Here is a 25646-nt window from a genome sequence, read left to right on the forward strand (position 1 = left end):
TTTTTTTTTTTTCTTTTTGTTCGATGGAATAAATTAAACATAACAATTAATTTCGTATGTTTTTAGAATTGTCATTTGGCACCAAGTTGGATGCCACATTTGGAAACATTGGTTGAAACTTTGACGCAAGAAACTCATAATGATTTTCGTTTATGGTTGACATCAGCACCGTCGCCAGATTTTCCCGTTAGCATTTTACAGAATGGTCATAAAATGACGATCGAACCGCCGAGAGGTGTAAAGGTGTAACAATTGATACAAATAATTCAAAACATTATTATAAAAGGGAATATAATATTGTATCGGTAAATTAATTTAAAACAAAGAAAAAGCATTTGTATTTTTTTAGGCTAACATGTTTCGAGCATACTTAACGCAGGTCGCAGAAATGAAGAATTTTTTTGAATCAGATGATCCAAAAGTAGAACCATTTAAACATCTTGTCTTTTCATTATGTTTGTTTCATTCAATTTTATTGGAAAGAAGAAAATTTGGTTCTTTGGGTTTTAACATACCGTATGAATTTACAAGCGGAGATTTAGCTATTTGTTTGTCACAATTGCATATGTTTCTTATGGAATATACAGTTTTACCATTTAAGGTATGAAATTGTAAATATTTAAGATACATGAATAATTTTCGAATTAAATTATTATTGTCAAAACCATAAGCAAGTTCTTTTTTTTCGATATATTTTATTCTATCACCAATAACAATAATTTAAAGTTGAAATACCTTATACACGATATAAATAAAAATGATTTTAATCAAAAACAAATATACACATTTGTTTGATATTTAATAAAATATTTAGGTTCTTATCTATACCGCTGGACACATTAATTATGGTGGACGAATAACTGACGACTGGGATCGGAGATGTGTTTTAACGATACTAAAAGATTATTATAACGTTAATGTAGTCTCAAGTGACTTTCGTTTTGACGATGAAGGAATATATTATCAAGTATGTTTATACATATTTTATTAATCTTTTTTGTTATGATAAAATAATGTTGAACGAATGTACGAAAAATTGGTACATTAAGTGGAATAACAAAATTTGTATGTACGTTGAAAAATAATTATTTGTTTTTTTTTTTTGAATTTATACAGTTACCAGCAACCAGTACATTTAACGATTACATAAAATACATCAAAACACTTCCACTTAATGACGATCCTTCACTTTTCGGAATGCATCCTAACGCAGATATAAGTTTTGCACAAGCAGAAACTTACATGTGTCTGGAAACGATACTCAATTTACAGCCAAGAGAGCTTAGTAGTGCAATTGTAAGCGTTGAGGATATTACGATACATCAAGCCCAAGAAATGTTAATTACGTTACCAGAATCTTTCGATTTAATTGCTATACAGATAAGGTATCGTGTTGCAATAAGATAAATAATAATTATATATATATTAGGTAAGCAAAAGAAAGTTAGTACTGTTTCTGTCTTATTTCATTTGATTAATATTGCACACATTTTTTTGATACACTGTAATATATAATATTATATTTGAAATTAATATGAAATAATCAAGAAAGTAATTAACTCAAAATTAAATGATAAATAAATTCGAGTTAGATTATTGCACGAACTTTCTCAATTGTCAAATATTTATTTAATTTGTTATTTATGATTACAAAAGAAAAAATATTCTAATATCAGGTATCCTGTTTTATACGAAGAATCATTTAACACGGTATTGGTACAGGAAGCTAAACGATACAATGCGTTATTAAAAGTTATTAAATTATCGTTAGATGATTTATTGAAAGCATTGAAAGGATTAGTCGTAATGTCCGAACGTTTGGAAACAATGGCTACAAATATTTCTAATAATAAAATACCAATGATTTGGCAAGAAAAAGGCTATCCCTCGTTGAAACCACTTGGTATAACTATATAATAATTAATTTCTTATTAAATTTTATAAATCATTATTTACCAATACGCGTTTCTCACATTTGTATTTAGGTTCTTGGTTTATCGATTTGAAAGAACGCATTAAATTTATTACAAAATGGTACGACAATGGTATACCACCTGCATTTTGGATTTCGGGATTTTATTTTCCTCAAGCTTTTCTAACAGCCACTCTGCAAAATTATGCAAGAAAATACGTGATTTCTATTGACACGATTGATTTTAGCTTTCGGGTATAATTAATTATATTAAAATTATTTATTATATGACAAGTATATAATCAAACATTTAACAATACATTGAATAATTTGATATCTACATATATTATTGATATATATTTTGTTTATATTTTATATATAAAAGGTATTGGATTCAAAGCCAGCGCATAAACCGGAAGATGGTTGTGTAGTATATGGGTTATTTCTTGAGGGTTGTCGATGGGGTGGAAATTATTTAGAAGAATCACATCCCAAGGAATTATACACCGGTATTATATAATTGGTATATATTAATTTTAATTAATCTCGTGTATACTTAAATGTTTTTTTTTTTTTTTTTTTACAGAGATGTCCCCTATCCTTTTATTACCAGAATTAAATCATCAAATATTCGAAGATAAAATTTATATTTGTCCCGTATATAAAACGATAGCACGTGCTGGTACTTTAAGCACCACGGGACATTCGACTAATTTTATTCTAGCTATGGAAATACCTAGTCAAAATCCACAAGCTCATTGGATTAAACGAGGCGTTGCAATGATATGTGCGCTTGATTATTAATATTTTATTTTTATTTATAATTGTGCATATAAAAGTTCGTCATTTGATAAGAAAAAAAAAAATGGAAGAAATATTTTTTCGTATGAACTATCATTTCTCAATGAATTAAAAAATACTATTATCTAATGTATTTTTTGATAAGACAAAATTTATCATCTTTTATTTATTTTTGTCGATAAGGTAGATTTCGTCTCTTGGTTATTTACATTCGTCGATAAGATATCGGCAGATTTAAAATTATCAACCGAGGGAAATTCAAATGCTATACCGATCGTTTTGTTTATTTATTATTATTATTATTATTTACAATATTACAATTTTTATCAGTAAAAGTAATTATATTCTTCGAATAGAAACAAATTAAAAAATATCTTTCCTCAATTTAAATTTAATTATCAATACAAAATTATATTTGATTTCTTTATCCTGTTGTGAGATTTATTTTTGTGAATAATTATATTATTATTATAAAATAGAAAAAAGAAAATTATTTAAATGTTAGATATATTTTTGAGATATATAAATTCGTTCCTTGAAATATTAATTAAATGATGATTTCATATGATAAGAGAAGTAAAATTTGGTATCCTTATGGATACTCTGTAAAATGTCAAGTAAATATAGCAACATAAGGGTATGTGCGCGCGTTCCAAGCATATATAGAAAAAAAAAAAAAGAAATTTCGGAAACGGATCAGTGAAGAATATTAACAGAAAGAAAACGTAAGTTTTCACATAGACGCGGAAGATAATCAAACGCACAGTAGTAGAGAGTATGGTGATATTTAAGTCTGGTTTAGAACTGATATATAAAGAGCGATGTTATCTCATCCAAAGACTCATTCCGTCAGCCGTTGCTCGAAGAAGCATTAAGGAGGAGGTGCCTTTTATTAAAACAGAATTCGTTCATAATTTTGAAAGAAAATTTTAATTCAATCAAACCAAACTGCTAACATGGCCAAGGATAATCTCACTGCTATACTTTACGGCATCAATGACATTCGATTGGTATGTTAAACACACACAGAGACAGACACTTACCATACACATACAAAATATATTTAACATCAATTTTATTTACTAATAATTTCTTTTAAATATTCTTTTCTCTTTTTTTTTTTTTTTCATTCACATTTTTTACGCGAATTTATTTGCACTAATTTTTTTTCTCTCTCTCTCTCTCTCGCATATAAAATATATAATAATTGATTAATTTATTATTAAATTAATTACACGAGAATATCTCTTTGGCGAGAAGTTTTATTGATCTATCTTTTTTATGTCATCTCCTTCGTAATGAAGGTTTGACATTTCTTTTTTGTTTTAAACACAAGAGTCTCTCTCTCTCTACACACGCTTCTTTTTGTAATTTTAATATTTAATATTTAATATTTTATTTAATTATTATTAAATTAATTAAAATTTAAATTAATTCGTACTGAATATGTTAAAATATTAATATTGATTTATTGATTTATGTATTTACTTATTTATGTGGTTAGTAAGGAATTATTATTCTTCAATAATTATGTTTTCTTAAACAATATACGATAACCGAATGATAACCGAACGATAGAGAGCAAATATTTGAAAGATTTATCCCTGACTCCTCCGATACAATCGATTATTTTTATGACGTCTAAACAACTTTTAATTTTTCCACTCTTGTTGAAAATATTTATTTAAATATTTATTAAAGTAATCTCTGATAAGAATAACATAAAAAAGAAAAGATATATATATTTTTTTTTTCTATTATTATATTATTATCACATTCACACATTCAGATTTCAATGTTTTCACGATTAAAAAAATGTTTATCTTATCAAGATTATATATTGTGGAATATTACGCGATAAATAGTATCGAATTTTAGTTTCTTTTTTTATGGTAACTTTTTACATAAATATTAAAACTCGATGAATTATTTATCTTAATAATATTAATAATAATAATAATAATATCAATAATACAAATAATTTCTAACGATAAGTTAAATCAACACTCATTCACTTGCATAAATGCACTAAAGACATTCAGTGACGAGTTGTTAGGAAGTAGTGAATCTATTGCATTAATCATCCTTGAACTCTGAACAATGCACTAAATGCTGTAGCAGTCAGGCATATTATTGATTTTAGAATGCATATACTCTTTCGCCAAGTTGCAACTCTAGTTGCACTAGGCTTTTACTATCTTACACGTTAGATAACTTTCATTGTAAAATAAAATGATTATCATATTCAAAGCTTCGTGTTATAATCTATGCGAATATTTAAATAATTGTTATCAGGATGGAAACATATATGCGTAGTAAATAAAAAAAAAATTAAGTTTAATTGACACTTATTCAAACGCATGACAATGTAACAGAAATATACACGTAACTATATTTATGTCTTATGTAATTTTATAATGTGTATATGAATGCAAAGGAAAACAATATATATTTTCATAGAAACTTATTATAGTTTTATGTTAGGTAATAATAATTTTCTTTAATTTTTATTTTTATTCCAGGAACAAACGCCCATCGAGGAACCAGGAACAAATGGTTGGTAAAAATGAAATATAATTTCATTTCTAATTGCATTTAAATGCATTCTTATTGCACAACGCGTAAAATTTAATATATTATATTTGTTTTTTTTGCAGAGGTATTAATAGAAATGAGTTGTGTTGGAATTTGTGGGTCAGACGTTCACTACCTTGACAAGGGTAGAATAGGTGATTTTATTTTAACTAAACCAATGATTATTGGTCACGAATCGTCCGGAATTGTTGCTAAACTAGGAAAAAATGTGAAGAATTTAAAGGTCAATTATTTGATAAATTTTTTTATTGTTATTTAATCTAATGAAATTTAATGAAATATATTATTATTTTATTTGTTTTTTTTTTTTTATAGGTCGGCGATCGTGTTGCTATAGAACCTGGTGTGCCTTGTAGAGAATGTACGTTTTGTAAAAACGGCCGTTACAATTTATGTAAAGACGTTGTATTTTTGGCTACTCCTCCTGTACACGGTAGTTTGAGACGATTTTACAAACACGCGGCTGACTTTTGTTTCAAGTAAGTTTTTTTTCTTTTATTTTTATAAATATATTATTAATTAACAAACGCGTGTGTATATATGTAATTAATTCAATTACATAAATATAACTAAAATAAATTGTACGAGGTAGTAACGAGATTTTTCTTTTTTTTATTAAATTATTTTAAGAGAAATACAATATCTAATATTATTCAATATAAAGAGAAACTTATTTAATTTATAATGCGTATTTTTTGGTTCATGCCAACTAAATATATTTCTTCTTATATTGAGATATTCTTAATCTCGCGTTAAAAAAAAGAAAAAGATAAAATTAAATAAAAAAAAAATCAAACGCATGGATATACACATTTAATGCAATAATATATATATATTTAAAACATTACAGGTTAACGGTTTCTCAAAATCGAATATTCATGTCTTATGTTAAAATATTTTGTACGAATAAAATATTACGAATTTTTATCAAATTTCTGAACTTGAACTGGATAACGATAAATTAGATGTATTCGATAACGCGGTTCTAACTCTTTTAACATTCATTTTACAACTATTTACATTACTGGCAAATCTCAAGGAATTTAATGTTTCATTGTAACATTCATCTAAAGGAGATATATTGAGCAACATAAGAGTTTTTGAATTACCTCCTAAGGATGGCATCAATAAATGCGTTAATTTAGAATTTCTATATGGCACATGTTCTTGCTTCTTTAAAAGCGCAAGTATAACGTTACCAAGATTCGCTAATGATTTATTAATATTCTTCGTTTCTGCGGTTCTAGCTGCTTCTTCGCCCTTTAATCGTTCAGAACCTGCTAAATCAACTAAATTAAGATTTCCTATACAAATTTCATCTTTAAGTTTATGTTCGCCAATTAGTCTTATACGTGCTACCGAATGAGATCTGGACGATCTAAAAAATCAAATCAAATTTTTTATTTAATATTTGTTTTTTTTTTTTTTTTTTTTTAAAGAGAGAATTAATAATTAATTATACCGTTCATTTGACATGGTAGCTGCAACAGCTCTATTACGCTGAGCAGCCAATAAACATTCTTGTAATTCTTCAGCATTATGTATCTCTTCAACTTTCAAGTTGCTCACATAAAGATCATGACCTCTATTATCTCTCATACGTATTTCATGAATTTTATTACATTGCGAGTCAAGAAGGTCAACTATATGTTCATTATAAATCTCTAAGAAACTAGCTTCTATTTTGTATTCCCATCCAAGAAGTTCTAATTCTTTCATCTCTTTAAATATGTGTCGGACCTACAAAGTATTAAGATCATTTTAATATAGAAATTGATTATTATATTTAAATTTAAATATATTTTTCTCTAAAGATTTGTCTTTACCGTTCTGGGAATCATGCCTTCTGTATCACATCCGGGCTCCCCTTCCATTGTATATGTTTTACCAGAACCAGTTTGGCCATATGCAAATACACAAACATTATATCCTTCGAGAGCTGATTGAACTAGAAGAGACAATTCTTCAAAAATATCAGCTTGCGATGCATTATGCGAAAACACTTTGTCAAAGGAAAATTCTTGGCGTACATTTCTTACTTTTCCACTACAATTAGATGTATCTGATTTTCCTACTTCTATAGTACATTCATCGTTGAATTTGATAAAACATAATCTGTGGAGAAAATAATAAATATAATAATTATTACCAAAATCACCACAAACAACTTTAAAGATTCCATGAATATAATAAAATGACTCACGGTTTAGACAATTCTTTTTCGGTTCGTGGACGTACACGACAAAATACTCTAATATTACCCTTCATTTCTTGTATAGTATTATGAAGGATTCTACGTTCTTTATCCATCTGATGTACAAACGATTGTAATTTTTCTTTGTGAAGAGTCAGATCTTTGATAAGATTTTCATCTTGTTCCAGTTTAGTCTTAATTTCTTTAATTTCAATTGCCTGTTCTTCTAATTTATCTTTCTGTTCATTACATTTATCTTGGACATTTTTTAACTCTTCTATTACATTCTTATACGCCTCTTCTGCCTTATTCCAACGTTTTACAAAATCTTCTTTTTCGTTTTGTACTTGTTTAAATTCTTCCTTGGTTGTTTCAAGTTCTTTGGTTAAAGTTGTCTTCAAAGTTTCATACTCCTTTACTTGTGATTTGTACGTATTTTCGTTATCCTTCAAATCGTCTATTAATTTTTGAAATTCTGTATTTTTGCTGGATATTTCTTTGAAATTTCCACGCAGTTTAATCAATTCACTATTTGCAATTGCAAAGCGACCCTTATAGTCCCATTTATTAACGACAGTGGTAGTACCAGAAGTAGTAGCCGTAGCAGTAGCAGTAGTCTTATTGTTAGTATTATTTTCAGTCGGTCTAACATTACCGGTCCTTATTTTCAATGTACCTTTAATTGATCTTCTTGAATTACCAAGTTTAGTGGTAACTTTAACTTTGGGCTTCTTCGTGTTAGCGGTTGTTACAATTGCTGCTGGCCTTTTCATAGCTTTTATCGCTTCGTTGCTTCTTATTAAAGCAGCAGAAGTTTTAGCACGTGTCATAGTTTGTCCCAAAGGTTTATTCTCGTTATTAGATTTTCCATCATTAATTAATACATTTTTATCCTTCTTCGTGTCGTCTCTTGTATGTTTATTATATTGTATCGTACTTGTACCACTCACTATGCGTGTTAAGCCTGTTTGAGTTTTAGTCATGTTTTGGTCGTTTTTTTTCATATCCACGTTCAGTGAAGTAAATTTGTTAAAGTATTGCGGCTTTGGCAAACGAGATTCCATCTGTTGTAAATGTTAAAAGAAAAATATATTTAAATTTTCTTTATATATCAATGAAAAATAATTACATCTTTTTTCGTGAGTTTTTCTAAAGTTAAAATTCTTTTTTATTTGATTTATCACAAAAAGACATGCTCTTCAATAAATAAATAAAAAAAAAAAAACAATTCAATAAAACATTAAAAAAACAATATTAACAAAATCGTAAAACTCAATTATTCCTACTTTATCATATTTCATTATTAAAATATTTAAAATACACTGCACACAAAAGTCAAAAAAAGCAAAAAAAGAGTAAACTAATAAAAATTCAAAAGCAAAAAATTCTTACTAATCCAACAACGATTTTTTCTACGTCAAGTCAAACTATGACTTTACGTTCTTTGATGTTTTATAATACATTGTCAATTAAAAAAATAAAAAAGAGTTATAACTAAAAAAGGAAAAAAAATAACAAAATAAAAGCAAACCTCGTCCTCTACTACAACAGCCTCTCGTTGTAATAACACACTTATCAAAATTACTTTCAATTATATTAATCCCTTTTTTAATTGCCGTGCAAATATATATTTCATTTGCTAATAAAATTGTAAAGCGTATTAAATAATTGCACTTTAATTACCAACTCATATATTGTATATGAAACCTTAAAACGATAAACATGCAAATAATTTTGTTACGCTTTCTTCGTACATGAAAAACGACGGTTAGCCGTATGCTTAATATTTGAATTTGTGTCTTATCTCGCGCCGACCAATCAGGAGTCGTTTAAACGATACAACTTTATTCATTGGTAATACGTTTTAAAGATACGACGTATCATTTATTTTCAAGTATCATCGAAGCGCCATCTGTTGAGAATAATTGTGTAGGTTATGAAACATTTAATCTAATTGTATTAAATAAATCAAATATCATTATAATTATTTGTTTATTAATTAATGTCAGATATATGTATATATAGTTGACAAAAAATTCTTTCTTTTTTAATAACTATTTAAAAATAAAAAAATAAGATACACTTAAGGTTATAAACAAATTATCATTAATTTAAAACAAATGTAAATAAATGTTGAAAGTGCAAGATCTTGAAGAAACGTTTTGAATATGAATTAACTAAATATCGTAAATGTTATTTTATATTATTGTAACTGGTGAAATGTTATAAATGTTCTTATCTTAGGTTAAGTTTATTTTTTTATCTTCATTTTTTAATAATTTGTATGATAGAATAATTTGTGAAATATTTTAATTGTATATTTGAATTTATTATACTTTTCAGATTGCCTGACCATGTAACGTTAGAAGAAGGAGCTCTTATGGAGCCTTTATCGGTTGGTATCCACGCATGCAAACGTGCTGGTATTAGTATTGGTTCGAAGGTTTTAATTTTAGGTGCTGGACCAATTGGCTTGGTAACGTTATTAGTTGCTAAAGCTATGGGTGCTAGTAAAGTTATTCTTACTGGTATGTTAATTAACCACAATGAATTTTTATACAAATTTCATATTTACATATAACTTAATTTTGATTTTAATTTATTATAAGTATTATTTGCTAATATAAATATTATTTGTAGATATAAAACAAGATAAATTAGATACAGCGAAGAAACTTGGAGCTGATGATACATATTTAATAAAGCAGGAGGTATCCGAGGCAGAGAATATTAAAAATATTCGTGAACTATTTGGTGATGATCCCGATAAGACAATTGATGCATCTGGTGCTCAATCATCAATACGTTTAGCTATATTAGTGAGTATTATTAAATGTGATCTATTATTAAACGAAATCATATCCTGTAACTATTTATTTCAGGTAACTAAATCTGGTGGCGTAATCGTTTTGGTCGGTTGTAGTCCTCCTGAAGTACAGGTTCCGCTTATTAATGCTCTAGTAAGAGAAGTCGATATTAGAGGTGTTTTTAGATATGCTAATACGTAAGTTTTATTTATTAGTAAAGTCATCTTATTTATGAATGAAATATTAATTAAATTAATTTTTAGTTACAACGATGCATTAGAGTTATTGGCTAGCAAGAAAATAAACGTTAAACCGCTTATAACTCATAATTACAAAATAGAAGAAACTGTTGCGGCGTTTGCAAAAACAAAGTGCGAAAGTGGCGTTATTAAAGTTATGATCCACTGCAAATAAGGGAATCATAGCTTAACCCTATTTTCAATAGGAACAAAAAAAAATAATTAAAAATAAACAGGAGAATATATTTTTTTAATTATATATTTTTACACTAAGAGTCGTAGTTTTAAAACTGAAGATGAATTTTAAATCAAAAGTATATGATGATAATAGAACAAATTTTAAGTATACATTTTATGTAACTCTGCAGGTATAGTAAATTAATAATTGTTGATTAATGATAAATTCTAAAAAAATTAGGACTTATAAAAAAAAGATATGCTTTTTATATTATTGACGATATACATCTGTGTGTTTGTACATAAATGTGACCATATACATGTACATACACTTTTTAAGTGTTAATCAAAAATTATTAATTATTATATTTTAAATATGACTAAAGTTTCTTGATAAAGAACGAAAATATATATTATTAAATTTCGTTATATGATAGTATATATATTTATGTATACATAATTATTATTGATTATTATTAATTTAAGATATATGTATTTATAAGAGCTATACTTCAGTTTTTTATGTATTTTACTCTAGTTGTTACTGTAATTGAAGTGAAAAAATAATTAAGTATATTTTATATAAATCTAATTGATTAAATAAAAGTAAGCAACATTGATTATTATTTTTTAATTTATTTGATATATTTCATATATATGCAGCATGTCCTAGTTTTTGTTCGCAAATTTTACTAGCATATTCTATAAGTAAGAATATAATAAAAAATGTTATATGCCCATGGGCTTTTAAATGCTTTATTATAATAATATACACATATACATAAGACAATAATATACGTATACATATACAAATACTATAATCATTATTTTATAATTAAATGTGAGAATTTTTTCGCGCTAATAATATCGGCAAATAAAAAAACTTGATTTAAATATTTTCTCAATAATATATCGATTATATATTTGTCGATGTAATTTCGATAATCGAATTGTATTTGGCGCCATTGTTGATTAACGATGTTACTTCGAAAGGTCGTTAGAAAAACAAGTATAAATGTTAATCAATGTTTTCCTCAATGTTCGGCCGTAAAAAACGCAGTTAAGTATATTTTTTTAATTTTTTTTTAATCTAAAATTTATGTTAGGTTATACTTTAACATTTTTATTAAACATAGATTGTCAATTGTATTATTTTTTAAAAAATTAGTAAGGTTATCTCATAATAATAGCAATGACAGTTTGTCACTCCTATATTATATGTGTTATAAACAGTTTGATATTACTATATTATATTCTTGTCGAATACTATTGTATTAATTTTATTCAGTTATTAGGTATGACTAAAATGGAGTATCATAATTTCCCAAAATCTCTCAAAGAATTTGGATACGATTTTAATACAAGTAAGTGCACACAAGTATTAAATCCTTAAATATATTTCTTTATTTTTTCTATATTTATTTTAATATATGTGTTATATTTTTTATGTTATATATAAAAAAGACAAATATTTGTAAGATACTATAATGATTTTCAAAATGATCTGCAAAATTTTAATATTAATAATAGATGGACAGTTAAGGAAAATAAATGCTGAAACTGGTAAATTAACTAATGAAGGTTTTGAATTTAAGTTTAACGAGGATTCAGTTTACAATCAAAAACGCTACGAAGCATTAGGTGAAGTAAGTTTTATTGATCTACTGTTACCTATATGTTAACAATTACTATATATCGTTTAAAAATATGTAATATTTAAATTACAGGTTATAAATGAATATGTATATAGTTTGTTGGAAAAGGAAGGTTTAATAAGATTACCGATACCAAAAGAAAGTTCTGAAATATTAGATAAAAGATCTTTCATATTTGCATCTGAGGATGCATTAGAAAATGAGAAAGTTATCGTATTGATTCACGGTAGTGGAGTAGTCAGAGCTGGTCAATGGGCTAGACGATTAATTATAAATGATTGCCTTAATACCGGAACACAAATTCCATATGTTAAGAAAGCTAAAGAATTAGGTTATGGATTATTTGTATTAAATACCAACGATAACAGCAGAATAATTAATGGAAAATCAAATAAAATTAAGGTTCCTATCAAAGTTTGATTTTAACACATTCGCTACCATTTGACATTCTACCAAAGCTTAGTATTTATATTTCGCTTTATTGTCACAAATGTGTGATGCTAAGTTCTCGATGGAAATTGTTGTGTCACAGATATATAAAACTGGTAGCAAATATGTTAAACAAAGTTATGTGTATTATTAGAAAAAGATATTTATTATAAGCTATATATAAAAAGGAAAAATAATTTATAAACAGGGTAGCGAAGGTCCACATGAACATTTGAGAACAGCATGGTATGATTACATCGGTCCATCAAAATCTAAATACGTTGCTATAGTAGCGCATAGCTTTGGTGGAGAATGCGTAGTACAATTTGCAAGTTATTTAAATACTATTATTATATTATTGACGTTAACAAAGTTTAATTTAATAAATTAATAATACAATTATTGTTATTGCATATTTTATAGGCAATGGAGCATGTAGAGGAATTTACAAGAAAGGTTTTTGCTGTTGGATTAACAGATTCTGTACATAGTGCACCATTTGTTGGATTTAGTCATGTAGTGAAGGTATGTTATCCAACATTATCACTTGGGATCATTTTTTGTGTTTGTCTTTTTTTTTTTTTTGTCTTTTTTTATTACGATAATATAACGACAGTGGTTTTTAAAACCAGTATAAGAAATAGAATGTAGGAAAATGATTTGACCATCTGCGGCTTGGCCGATCGACAATAGCACCGCGTGGTTCTCTTTATTAGCGTTCTACGTTACCGAGTGGTACTTCAGATTCTCTTTTCACTCGGTATGTGGTATATTTACTCGTGGAGATCCCAACAGTTGAATTGTCTGTTGTGGATAAGAGTGGAAACACACTTAACCGATTTTAGAGAAAAATATGTGAATAGATTTTAGAATATATATTTATACAAATTAATTTTATGTCATATATATATATATATATAGAAATTGAAATAATAATATATTAATTATAATAGTATAAATTAATATTGTTAAAGGATAAGGAAATAGTTCATATGTGAATTGACTTTGATTGAACCATCGATTTGTAGATTGACAATGATAGTGAGACGCACAGTATGACTTCTTTTATTAGCTCTTTAGAGTCCATAGACGTTAAGTGGTATTGAATTGTACTTATAAACTCGGTCGGTGGTCGAGTCTTCGGTTTCGAAATCTGTTTGATATCCGTCTTTTTTGTATTTTGACTACAAGGATTTGAAAAAACCGATCATATGGTATAAATGTACATATGTACGACAAACTCTCTTCTATCCATTATGGTTTAGAATGATCATTTAACATAACGTATAAATATATAAATATTAAAATTTTAATCTCGTTGGATATAGGATCAATTAAAAACTCTTAAAAACAAAAAAGTAATTGCAATTGCATAAGCTATTAACATTAATATATAATTTTTTAATTTATATACAAAATCAGAGTCCTATTTTTCATTTTACATAGAGAAAGATGTAATAATTATATAAAAATTAATATTTTATTTAGCTTGATGATAGAGAGGAACTATGAAAAATCTCCATAAAAGATATTTCAAATTGTAGAAAACAAAAGAAACATAAATTCTTTAACACTAGCTTATTTTACAATCTCGTTCAATTGGAAAGTCAGGATAGTCCCGTCCTATAGTATGCATAGCAAACTGTAATAAGAGAATGGTAAAGCGACCATCGCATTATCAGAGACGTCAAATAATCAATTAGAGTGCCGGTGCAAACAGAAGTACCAACTGTGGTTTGTACCAATGCATTTCCTCTCTTTCTCTTTCTCTGTGTAAGTTCGGTACTTCGAGCAAATATAATCGACGACATTTCCCCCGAGGATGCGTTCTAACTGGATTCAACTTAACTTAGGCTTGACTTGGTTTGGTTCGATCGGGTTTTGCAATGTGCAGGTAAATCAAAGTAATAGAACGTTGTCCTTCCTCTATTATACTTAAAATTAAAGTTTAATTCCTTTAGTGGTGTAATCATTATATTGGAATTGTTTGTACAATGGACACCGTAATAGTAATAGTAGTAGTAGTAATAGTAGTATTAGTAGTAATGATGATGGTGGTTGTAATTGTTAGCATATCATCAAATATACGTGAATACTATCAGGTGTATAGATAATACGATCACTTCATGTTCGACCGTGATCCACCATGTTTACCCAATGCTAGTCGGTTTTGAGTAAACAGCAAATGAAATTGACTCGGTTAGACGACAATCGAGGATCGTTTCTCCCCAAAGTGCAATGATCATTTTCCTCTTCCTCCATCTCTCCTCTTCCTCTTCTTCCTCCTCGTCGTTGTCGTCGTCAGACGAGCCGCGTATATTCGATTTCACGTTGCGGTTTTCCTTCACGATCCGCACGTGCTCGTTCAACGTTTCTTGCGTAAGGATATACACATAAATCCCCCCTTTGGAAGTAAGACCAACGTATTTTACTCCATTACATTCCGTATTTTCGTTACGGAAACCTACGGCAGCACCTTACAGTTTCGTTTTTGCGGTTGCAGATGGTCAGAAATCGAATGTTTCTTTAAGAAACCTTATGAAATACTTTTTAAGTGTTCTTCTTCTTCTTCTTCCTCCTTGGGATTTGATATTCTATATCTTTTTACAAAGTATCAATTGAATTAGCTTGTAGGCAGGATTTTATTTCTTCTTTTTCTTTTTTCTATGCAAGTAAAAATTGCAAGTAACAATTGTTTACAGCAACAAGTTAATTAATACGCTTCTGGTAGGTAACGTGTTTAGATTTTATTTTAATTCTTGTATAATTGTAATATGATTTTTTATTTATTTATTATTTTTTTTTTTAAGATTTTGTTCTGATTTTTGTAATTCTAGGTCCTCCAGAAATTAGATTACCTTCGGATAAAATTGTATTTTATTTTTTTTTCTACCCTTTTAAGATTTTGTTTTGCGAGTTTTTGTTAAACTCCCCGAAACTAGGTACGTTCAGTTTAAGATTTAATTAAATTTAATTTCTTTTTCTTCGAGAGAGATTTCCGTTTTGATTTTTGTAATTTTAGGTCATCAAGAACCGAAGTAGGTTTTCTATTTTAAATTTAAATATAATTTTCTTGGTTTCTTTTTTTGTCTAAAGATTGAGTATTGATTTTTGTAATTATAGGTCTCAAGGAATTGGATATGTTCAGATAAGCCTTTAGATGCTCCCATGGAGTATCCGAGTGAAGATATACAGCGAGTATCTGCTGGTGAGGAGAGTTTTGTTTGAATGTTTGACAAAACGGAATAATACATTAATAATACACAATTACGCATACATATACTGATAAATACTTTTTCATTTATTTAGGTCACAAAGTTCACGAGTTGTCATCATCCGCTTGCATCAATTCTCTATTTCGTTTTATCGAAGAACGTTATGAAAGTACACGCGACGAATTAAAAACTTGAAGTAAGAAAAGAGAGGAAATACACACACACACATATATATATTTTTTGACGGACATAGTTTTATAAACTGTATTATTATTATTTTATTATTAATATTATTATTTATTCAACTATTATACAGATAAATTTTATATTTTATTTTATTTTTTATCATTAACTATACGGAAACGAGTGATTTTAAAGGAATTTCCAAGGGAAGGATTATACAATTTTATTTTTTCTTCTTGTTGTAAATTACGTTTCCATTAATATACAATTTTTAATTTGATTTTAATCATTGTATAAGGATTACCATTTACAAAATTGTATATATTTTCTTTTTAGACAGATATTTTATCGATAAATATATTCGTTTTAATCCTACCGATCATCGATTGTTATTCCTTGTTGTTAATATTAATCCATTTTTATATTTTCTAAAAAGAAAATATACATAAAAAATATAAGCTAGTCAATGTAATAATCTAGATTAAAGTTAGCACACAGATGCTACTACTGATTATATGGTTAGGTTACTTGTTTCTTGATCTAATCTCTCTCGTAAGAGAACACACAGCCGTTTTCTACAGACAAAAAGCAGACCATCACGCGTCTCGACTAATTGCATTACGGTAATTATATTATGTCTCTTAGTTACTTTTACTACAACACCATACAATAACGGACCGCGCGCTTAATGTTACGTGGATGTTATGATACTTGTCGTTTCTGATTACAACGTTCCCTTTTCATACAAATAAATCAAATTCTCTATTTTGAATTCTATCATTTCTATAAACCTAATGTAAACTCCCAATTAAATGTTTGGAATTATTAATTTAATTGAAAAGAGAAACAAGATATTAGCTATAGAAAGAAAAATGATGGTTCTTAAAGCAACCGAGATAGATGCAGATTTTATTAATCCTCAACAACAAAAAAACCGCCCCTTATTTCTAATTATAGTCATTTTTAAGTGAATGTAAACAATTTAGATTGTCCAGCAAGTTTCATATATTTTTAATAATTAGATAAAACAAGAGGATACTTTTGTTTATCCGTCAGTGTGTTTTGAATATATAATTAAAATTTCTTTTTTTTTTTTATTAATTCAGGCGTGAGTCATGTGTTATAAAACGTGCGAATATATATTTGGGATAGTGACTGTCAAGAAAGAAAAAAAAAAACAAGTCAATATCGTAGATAGGAAACAACCACCCCTTCGGGCTAGAAAGGTCTGATCATGATCTTGGGCTAAATTCAGATCGGATCTTTTAGCTTGGACGTTTTCACCCTCTATTGCGAGTCGAGCACAACGATGCATCCTTGTCTAATAATAAAGAACTGTGGTAGAAAAAAGAAAAGAAAAAAAAAAGAAGAAAGAAGCAGCTTCCCCCCCATTGGACGTTAATCGGCACGCTTTGCTGCTTGTCACACACTTGATCGATGAGGTTTGTGTGCTCTTTTTAGTACTGGCTTCTTTCTGTCACGACAACCCCCAAAAATAAAGAATCTCTTCTAAAGGGTGATCAGTCAATCAGCTTGGAATATAATTTTTAACGGGACGTGATATTAAAATAATTGCGGTAGGATAATTAATGTTTTCTTTTTTCTAGAATTGAAGCCATTTGTGTGTGTGTTTTTTTTTATTTTTTAAATAATTCGAACAAATTTATCTAATTGAAAAGAAATATAGTACTATATTCGTCGATGTAATTGTAAAATTAATGAAGTATCACGTGTACTATTTTTAACGTGACTCAAGGTGTCAGAACAATCATCGAATAAAAAAATATTAATTTGTCTCGAAATATAAAAATATATTACCCAATAAAATATAAGAATTATATTATGCGTTAATTTATTATAAATATTCAAATAATTAATTAGCTTAAACAAAAAATGGATCAATTATATTCGTAATAAAATTTCAAACGCGTATTGTTTCGTAATGTTTTTAAAAAGTCATCTCCATTCAAGAATTTTCTATATAATAAGAAAAAGACCATATAAAAAGAGATAATATTTATTATTGAAATAATTCCGTTCGGTAAAAATTCTAAGAAATATAATAATTGAAAAAAAAAAACAAATTAATCTCTCCAATTGGATGTAGGAAATATAGGAAAATATTCGTAGTGTGCGTTACCCACGTTGTTGCTAGCGTATTACACGTAGGGTTGGTTTTCTGTAGGAGGGTGGTTTTGCTGGTGGTGGTTGTGGTGGTGGTGGTGGAGAAGCGTAGCGATTATCTCGCGGGGTCGCGTGGGAGGTCACGTTGGATTGAGATAGGTGAGGCGACCCACGACCTTCGACCAATCCCGATGCTTGCTAGGAAACGGGCTGCCAATGAGAATACTTCTTGGGATGACCTTCTGCTGCGCGATACTCCTTACGGGTTATCAGAAAGAAACCACCCCCATCAAAGTTCGAAGTAGAACATACCTCCTTTTCTATATATTATACTTTTTACAAATAAATAAATAATCAAACGAAATATTGAATTAAACAAATCGAAGACAATGATGATCAACATTTTCGTATTTTTTCATATTATAAAAATTCTAATAGGGATAAATTTGAAAATATGATCAAATATATGGTTGTTACTTATATACAAATATTACATATATAAATAAATAAATTATATATATATTTAATTAATATTTTTTATAAAAAGAAAAATATAATAAAATAAAAAATAAAAGATTTGTAGAAGCATATGTAAGTCAAATAAGTAAGTAAGTAATTAGAGATACGTCAAAAGGGTGTTTACAAAGGAAATAGAAAGGTACATATATATAGCGCACGTGCAAAGGTGAAAAGGAAGAGGGGGAAGAGTATAGTACGTGGAAGGAAGGTGTATTAAGGTACGGTGGCGCACTGTAGATGATAGCGTGTCAGTTATCGAGCGGTGGTGGGTACAGTAATTACTTCCTTCAGGGTTGGAGACGTGCGCGCGCCCCACGGGGGTGGGGTCAGAGGTCACCCAGCTAGTGGCAACCAACTCTGGACAGCCAATCACAGTTCCACGCACTTCCTGTGTCTTTTCTACGACCTGCGTGCACGCCTTTCTCCCTCTTTTACCTTGTCAATCTATTCCCATGGCTACTTTTCTTCGATTTCATACTCGCGTTTATTTTATATTTTTTATCGTTAATAATATTTATTAATTATTACATTTTAATTGACCTTGATTTTGGTAAGGAAAATTGGAATAGTAGGACAGATAATGTTACCCTTTAACACACGATTAAAGCTTCCTAATAAAGTATTGTGTTTTATGAAATATGGATATATGAATAATTGATTAAATGTTTCTTTTTAATATAATAAATATCTACATATATTTTGTATTATTTAATTAATATTTTTGTGATTATTAAAATACATAATAAGATTAATACTATCACAAGAAAATATAAATTAATATTCCAATCCAAACAATTTCTATTATTTTCTTATTATTCTAAATAAATATTTTATCACACCAAAAAATTTCGTATAACTTAGAAAAAAAAAAGAAAAAGAGAAGGATGTTTATAAATAATAATAATTATTTTTTAATTCGTTCTTTATTCGATCAATGATCAAAACATTGTTTTAAAAAGAAAATACAAAAAAAAAAAAAGAATAGGAAAAAGAGTAAATCATCGACAGTAAAAAGATTAAGGTCGTTAATCGTAAAAGAAATTTTGTTACAAGGTGGGGTATATCTCATCTCGGTGTTTTTCATAAAAAGGCATAGTCTATTAGCTGTTTTAATGTGTCTCGCGTTGGAAGATGGACAGGGGAGGACGTAGGTCGATCCTTTTCCTTTGGACCTTTTATCTTCCTTGCCGATTTCTTCCTCTCTTGGTCCATGATCGGTAAGGATACGGGACGAGTGACTGATGAACCTACCGCTAATTACCGACCCCTCTACTTCATAATACCAGTATATTAATAACTCGCATTTATACGCTAGTGAAAAATGAATAGCTTTTCTTTCTCGAGCCGAGGTTCGTTCGATGTTATGCTTGAGTACATGTATATAATATAATATAATACATATACACGTACATATACATATATATGAACGAATACGATGTGGTCTGCTGGGTTGGTCAGGATAAATAGCATTGAAACGATAAAAACCGAAACTAATGGAAAAAGTTTACTTTTATTGAGCTTTCCGAGTTCAAGGCTTCACGAACAAAAAGTATCTTCATCCATACACTCGTATGTATTTACGTATGTATGTACGTGTAATAGAATTTTGTACGAAGAAATTAAGATATTAGAAATATTTCGATGTATTTAAAATTTTCGTTGTTTTATAAACATTTGTACATTTTTTTATTTATTCAAATTGTTTTGAACGGAATGGAGGACATGATCCATTTAGGAAATGAAGAGTAGGATGATACGTTTTTACTTGTGACGATATATTTCAAAACATTTGGAAAGATCAAAGAGTTCCATGATATACGTTCAAGTTCTTTTCTTTTTCTTCTTCTTCTTCTTTCACTTTTCAATCATTGAAACACTTGCGCGCCCCTTTTTCCAACATTAGTCTACGTAAGCAGAATATGTTTTATATTTATTTTCCTTATCGTTTATGATCTATCTCGTCACGACAATTATTTCTCGTTATTATTTTTATTTATTAGAAAATATAAATATAACATCTCGATTGTGTAAGAAAATATTTTTGTCGATGACGAGATTACGTTCGAAAAGTTAAAAAAAAAAAAAAGAAAATTTTATTAAAACAACGAACACAGATATATGGAATTGAAAAATGAAGAAGTTCGATGAACAAAAGTAAATAATGATCGTTGAAACACGTTTAGTAAAATGATTTAAAAATGGTCAATGAATGACCACAACGACCACCAACCACCACCACCATCAGGAGATTCAAAACGTTACGTACGCTGGCAACGCAATAGATAATTAATAATTCAGTCGGTTTTTGCCCAAGCACTTTGTCGATATTAAACGCAGACGTGGAACCCATAAGGGACACCGTTCACAAAGCCGCGGTAAGCTCAAAGCCCGTACCACACCACCACCATCACAACCACTACCACAACCATTACCATTCTCTCTCTCTCTCTCTATCTTTCTCTTTTTCATTCTCTCATTCTATCTTTATTTTTCTCTCATCCTTTACCCTAAGCACCGTCGTTTCTTTCTAAGCAAAGCACCAGTGGAAAAGGATATGCGATCATCATTCTGTGACCACCGATCCCATTTTATCAGGATACTCTCTTCTACTCATATCAATATTTCCCTATCTCTTTCTTTCTTTATTTCTTTTGACAATGATTATACCAAAAGATAGAAGAAACTCTCTCTCTCTCTCTCTCTCTCTCTTTCTTCTATACGAGTAATATCATTGCGAGGATACAAACTCGTTTCTAAAGTTACGATCAAAGAGGAGAAAAATAACGTGGAAGGAAAGTCATCGTTTAATGTTAGTTTCACATTTGTTCGTTCTTCTTTTTTTTCTTCTTTTTTTTAATTTTAATTTTAATTTTTTTTATCTCCAGTTCACAGAGAGAAACAGGTGTAGTGTGTATAATGTGTATGTTTGTATTTATGTATGTGTGTATTTGTGTGTAGGTTTTTATCAAATAGGAAACATGATAAAGTTTGTAATCTGTTCTGTCAGAGTAAAGGAAAGCTAGCAAAGTCCCCGGACTGGGGAAGCTTGGATTAAATAAGAAACGCTAGTAGATGACTTCGCGCAAGTCCGTAAAGTCTAGAGAGAGAGTCCATCGTGACCAGGAATCCCCGCCCCCTCCACCTTCCTGGACGGAGGTTGAAATCAATACTCGGCTTGTCCACCAACTAGTCTCTCTCTCTCTTTCTATCTCTTTCTCTTTAACTTTCGTTCGAAAACCCTTACGTTCGGGTTTTTTTTCTTCTTTTTTTTTTTTTTCATTTCTATTTTTATTTTTTACGAATTTTTTTTTTTTTATGAATTTTTTAATACGAACTTTAAACGCATTGGTAGAGAGGAGTATAATTATGAATTTTTATGAATCAAGATTTCTATATTAAAGTACACATCCAATTTTTGTTTTATATTTCTTTATCTAACTTTTTGGGGGGGATTTTTTTTTTTTTTAGGGGAAAGTTTTTATATGTATATAATATATTTATATTAATTTTCTTTCTTTTTTTCTTTTTTTTTTTAAAAGTTTTTAAAATTAATTACGTATAACGTATGAGATATAATTTATTAGTATGTAATCATGATCTATACTAAATACAATCTTTTATCTTATATATATATTACTTTTTTTTAAAATACAATTATTATAATATATCATATACTTCTCTAATCATTTTACAAAATTTTTATACAATATTACATATATTCATTACACCTATACCAACAAATTATAAATAAATATAAAATTACTAGAAATTTATGTATATAGATCATGAATCAAACAAATTCTCTCTCACGTATCTATAATCGTAATGTATAAATATTATTTATTAAAAAAAACAAAAAAGAATATACACACATATATAAAATCTTCTTCTCCTTCTTCTCTTATTATTATCATCATCATTATTATAACCATCATCATTATTATTATTATTATTGGAAATGATGTGGAGCAGTTAAAGGATTGATTAGATACAATGGAAGGTTAGAAGATCGCTTGATAAGTTATAATAATGTATCTAATAAGCTAGCTGCTAACGCCCGGTCGAAAGGTAGCGTAGAATATTACGAGCTTCATTAGTCAGAGCTCGGTAAATTGACAGGCCCTACAATGAGGGGGGAGACTTGAGAAGGGCGACTTGGTTGTGTAGGGCCGTGGTCGATTAATCTCGAGGCCGTTCTCTGCATATTTCACTTTGAGAGGAAAAGAAGAACGGGGGTAAGGGGATGAGGAACAAGAGGAGGAAAAGAAGGTGGTGGGTGAGGGGGGTAGGGGTAGGGGGGAGGGGGTTGTAGGGATACGAGGTGCTCTCGGTCTCTTGAATCAAAGAGAAACGATAGAGCAGCTAAATCACTGTCTACAACGCTTCTTTCAAACGTTTTCTTTTTTTTTTTCTTCTTTTTTTTTTCTTTTTCGTCTAGCACGTTTTATTAACTATACGATAAAGTAAAAGGGTCATCGAAGATTTTTATTGAGAATCAAAAGTAATGTGAAATACTATCATACATTTCAATTAATTTGAGTATACCAATTAAAATATTGTATTTGATTAACAACAATATAAGTTACACACATATATTTTTAAAATGATATATATTATATATAGAATATTATTTAATACGAATATATACGTATATATTAAAAAAAAATGATTTAATAATAAGATCACATTTATAAGAAGTGAAATTTGACAAAAGAGTAGAAATCTCCGTGCCAATAAGTTTTTATGGTTTAGCGACTTTTGCGACTAAGAAATATGAATTGTTAATAGAAGGTAAAAGCAATTTTATGTACTCTACATAACGGCGTGCCGATATATTCTTAGGAGCAGAGCTCTTCCAGTTATTCGTTTTCCTCCCCTTTCGCCACCTACCCTCTCTCTCTCTCTCTCTTTTTTTTTTTTATTTTTTTTCTCCTCTCTCTCTCTCTCTCTTTCTTTCTTTCCGTTGAAACTCAGCGTTGCGCTATGTAAATCGAGCTATCGTACCCGCTCCCCCACTCCCCTCCTCCCCGCAGCCCCTCTTTCCCCCCTGGCATACATTAGTTTTTATCTGTTTTACTTTTTTATTCGAAAGTAATTTTCATAAAATCCTTCTTGCTCGTTCTTTTCACCGTATTCCCGTGAGGCATTCGTTAAAGCTTTTCGGACGCGCGATTTAACGCTGAGAACTTGGTGGTTTCCCATTTTTCAACGAAATATCATTCGTGACTTTTGTCGTATAAAAGATCGGGAATAGATTTTTCGTCAGAATTTTCTTCTTATATTTTAACATTTCGTCCTGGTATTCACGTTATATACGTATATGTGTATATGTATCGTATGTGAAAAAGTCGAGGGAATTAGAACGTGTTGTTCGGTTATACGGATTACGCGATTGGTTGATTTCATTCAACGTTTGTTCTATCTTCAAGAGGAAATTTTAACTAACGGTTATATCGAAAATTTGACAAATAATATCGTCGCGCGTTATTTCTCATTTATCTTGACTTGTAACAATAAGATCAACACACACGAGATATATATATATATTTGTTAATTATTTTTATTATTAATTAAAAAAAAATGGAAAATAATTTCTTATATTATAATATTATGAATTAAATAATAACAAGGGGTGGGGGTGGGGTGGGTTTACAAAAGAAGTGACGTATGCGTAAGAAGATCAGAATACAACGAATCCTTTTAAGTTACTTGATTGATGTTTTTAACATTAACTAAGTAAATTCGCTAACATTTTCCCATCAATAAATGTAATGACCCTGTTTCAGAAAATTTCTCAAGTTCCTGTTCCTCTACGAGGACAGGACACGTCAAGAGATAAAACGTGTGACGAGTGAAGTGAAGTGAAGTGATGGTGTTGGTAGTGTTAGTAATAGTGGTGGTGGTTGTGCATCGAGTGAGAAAGAGTAGGGGTGGTTAAAGGAGGTGATGCAGGAGAAGATCAGAGTATGGTGAGCCCTAGTAAGTCTCGTGGGGTCGATCGCTCATCTCGAAAGAGCGGTTTGTTCCGCGAAATGCCCGGGAGCCAGCCAACCAACCAACCAACCAACCAACCAACCAGTCAGCCACTGAACACCACCACTAAGCGAACCATACCGACGACCCTCTTCTATTCGTAATCTTCGCTATTCTCTGCGAACTATCTTACATCGATCATCCCGAGCGGGTTCTATTAAATTTTTCATTGCCTTTCAGTATATCCAACCGTGCTCAGAAAGAAGAAACACTGTTTCCTCTACCTAAAACCAGGGTGAATTCCTTTTAGGATATCTGTTGTCGTTCATGTTTTCTTTTCCTTAGTTTTCTCTCTCTCTCTCTCTCACATTATTATACTGTCTTTCCTCATTTTTCTATGGGTTAGTTCTCTTTACTGATATCACCAGACTTAAACCTGGCATACCAGAAAAGAATATAGATTTATAACCGTATCTCGGCAAGTTTTATCGAATTATTCCACACCGGGAATCTATAAATTTCTTTTTCTTTCTTTTTTTTCACGACGATCCACACGGATCATCTTATAGGTAAAAATGATCTGAATTTTTATTGGATATATATTTAAACTGTTCACATTTTTCGGATTTTTTTGTTATTTAACCTTTGCGCTACGATTAAATTTGTCATCGGTATGCCATTAATTAATAGGCATCGTTTTTTTAAGTATGAGTTTTATATTATTTATTCTCAATTTCTGTCAAAAACTTTTGTCTTTCGTGCCAACCAAATGTCTAAATATTTATTTCGCGTATATTTAACGGATGCCGGATATAATCGGCGT

At 29.2% G+C, this 25646-nt stretch overlaps 4 protein-coding genes across 7 annotated transcripts in view; 3 read left to right on the forward strand and 1 right to left on the reverse strand.

Moving 5' to 3' along the window:
* Positions 1-2716, forward strand: part of LOC106784439 (dynein heavy chain 1, axonemal-like) — a 62878-nt gene extending 60162 nt beyond the window's left edge. The window contains exons 51-58 of the mRNA XM_014743969.1: positions 67-243; positions 350-601; positions 815-967; positions 1117-1385; positions 1677-1903; positions 1986-2167; positions 2298-2421; positions 2499-2716. Coding sequence (XP_014599455.1) covers positions 67-243; positions 350-601; positions 815-967; positions 1117-1385; positions 1677-1903; positions 1986-2167; positions 2298-2421; positions 2499-2716 — 1602 coding nt within the window. The remainder of the gene's footprint in view (positions 1-66; positions 244-349; positions 602-814; positions 968-1116; positions 1386-1676; positions 1904-1985; positions 2168-2297; positions 2422-2498) is intronic.
* Positions 2717-3381: 665 nt separating this feature from the next.
* LOC106784461 (sorbitol dehydrogenase-like) lies at positions 3382-11345 on the forward strand. Of its 2 annotated transcripts, none has more exons than XM_014744015.1 (8): positions 3382-3723; positions 5236-5269; positions 5371-5531; positions 5624-5787; positions 9846-10030; positions 10143-10321; positions 10385-10506; positions 10573-11345. In XM_014744015.1, the coding sequence occupies exons 1-8, from the start codon at positions 3670-3672 to the stop codon at positions 10721-10723; spliced, it is 1050 nt and encodes a 349-aa protein (XP_014599501.1). In that variant the 5' UTR covers positions 3382-3669; the 3' UTR covers positions 10724-11345. The 2 variants fall into 2 exon arrangements, with proteins under 2 accessions (XP_014599501.1, XP_014599502.1); XM_014744016.1 differs by lacking the exon at positions 3382-3723 and adding an exon at positions 4720-5098.
* LOC106784460 (protein claret segregational) lies at positions 6118-9511 on the reverse strand. 2 transcript variants are annotated; one of them, XM_014744013.1, is made up of 5 exons: positions 9034-9511; positions 7512-8566; positions 7135-7423; positions 6771-7048; positions 6118-6686 (listed from the first exon to the last, which is right to left on the reverse strand). In XM_014744013.1, exons 2-5 carry the CDS (start codon positions 8564-8566, stop codon positions 6236-6238), a joined length of 2073 nt encoding a protein of 690 aa, XP_014599499.1. In that variant the 5' UTR covers positions 9034-9511; the 3' UTR covers positions 6118-6235. The 2 variants fall into 2 exon arrangements, with proteins under 2 accessions (XP_014599499.1, XP_014599500.1); XM_014744014.1 differs by having other exon boundaries at positions 9257-9493.
* Positions 11346-11691: 346 nt separating the features above from the next.
* Positions 11692-16976, forward strand: LOC106784466 (UPF0528 protein CG10038). 2 transcript variants are annotated; one of them, XM_014744024.1, is made up of 8 exons: positions 11692-11785; positions 12021-12089; positions 12256-12371; positions 12453-12782; positions 13018-13137; positions 13233-13334; positions 15933-16017; positions 16119-16976. In XM_014744024.1, the coding sequence occupies exons 1-8, from the start codon at positions 11704-11706 to the stop codon at positions 16217-16219; spliced, it is 1005 nt and encodes a 334-aa protein (XP_014599510.1). In that variant the 5' UTR covers positions 11692-11703; the 3' UTR covers positions 16220-16976. The 2 variants fall into 2 exon arrangements, with proteins under 2 accessions (XP_014599510.1, XP_014599509.1); XM_014744023.1 differs by having other exon boundaries at positions 11692-11784; positions 12014-12089.
* The last annotated feature ends 8670 nt before the right edge of the window (positions 16977-25646 follow it).

The sequence above is a fragment of the Polistes canadensis genome, unplaced genomic scaffold (assembly GCF_001313835.1).
Source record: "Polistes canadensis isolate GaletaPanama2010 unplaced genomic scaffold, ASM131383v1 scaffold_35, whole genome shotgun sequence".
Taxonomy (NCBI): domain Eukaryota; kingdom Metazoa; phylum Arthropoda; class Insecta; order Hymenoptera; family Vespidae; genus Polistes; species Polistes canadensis.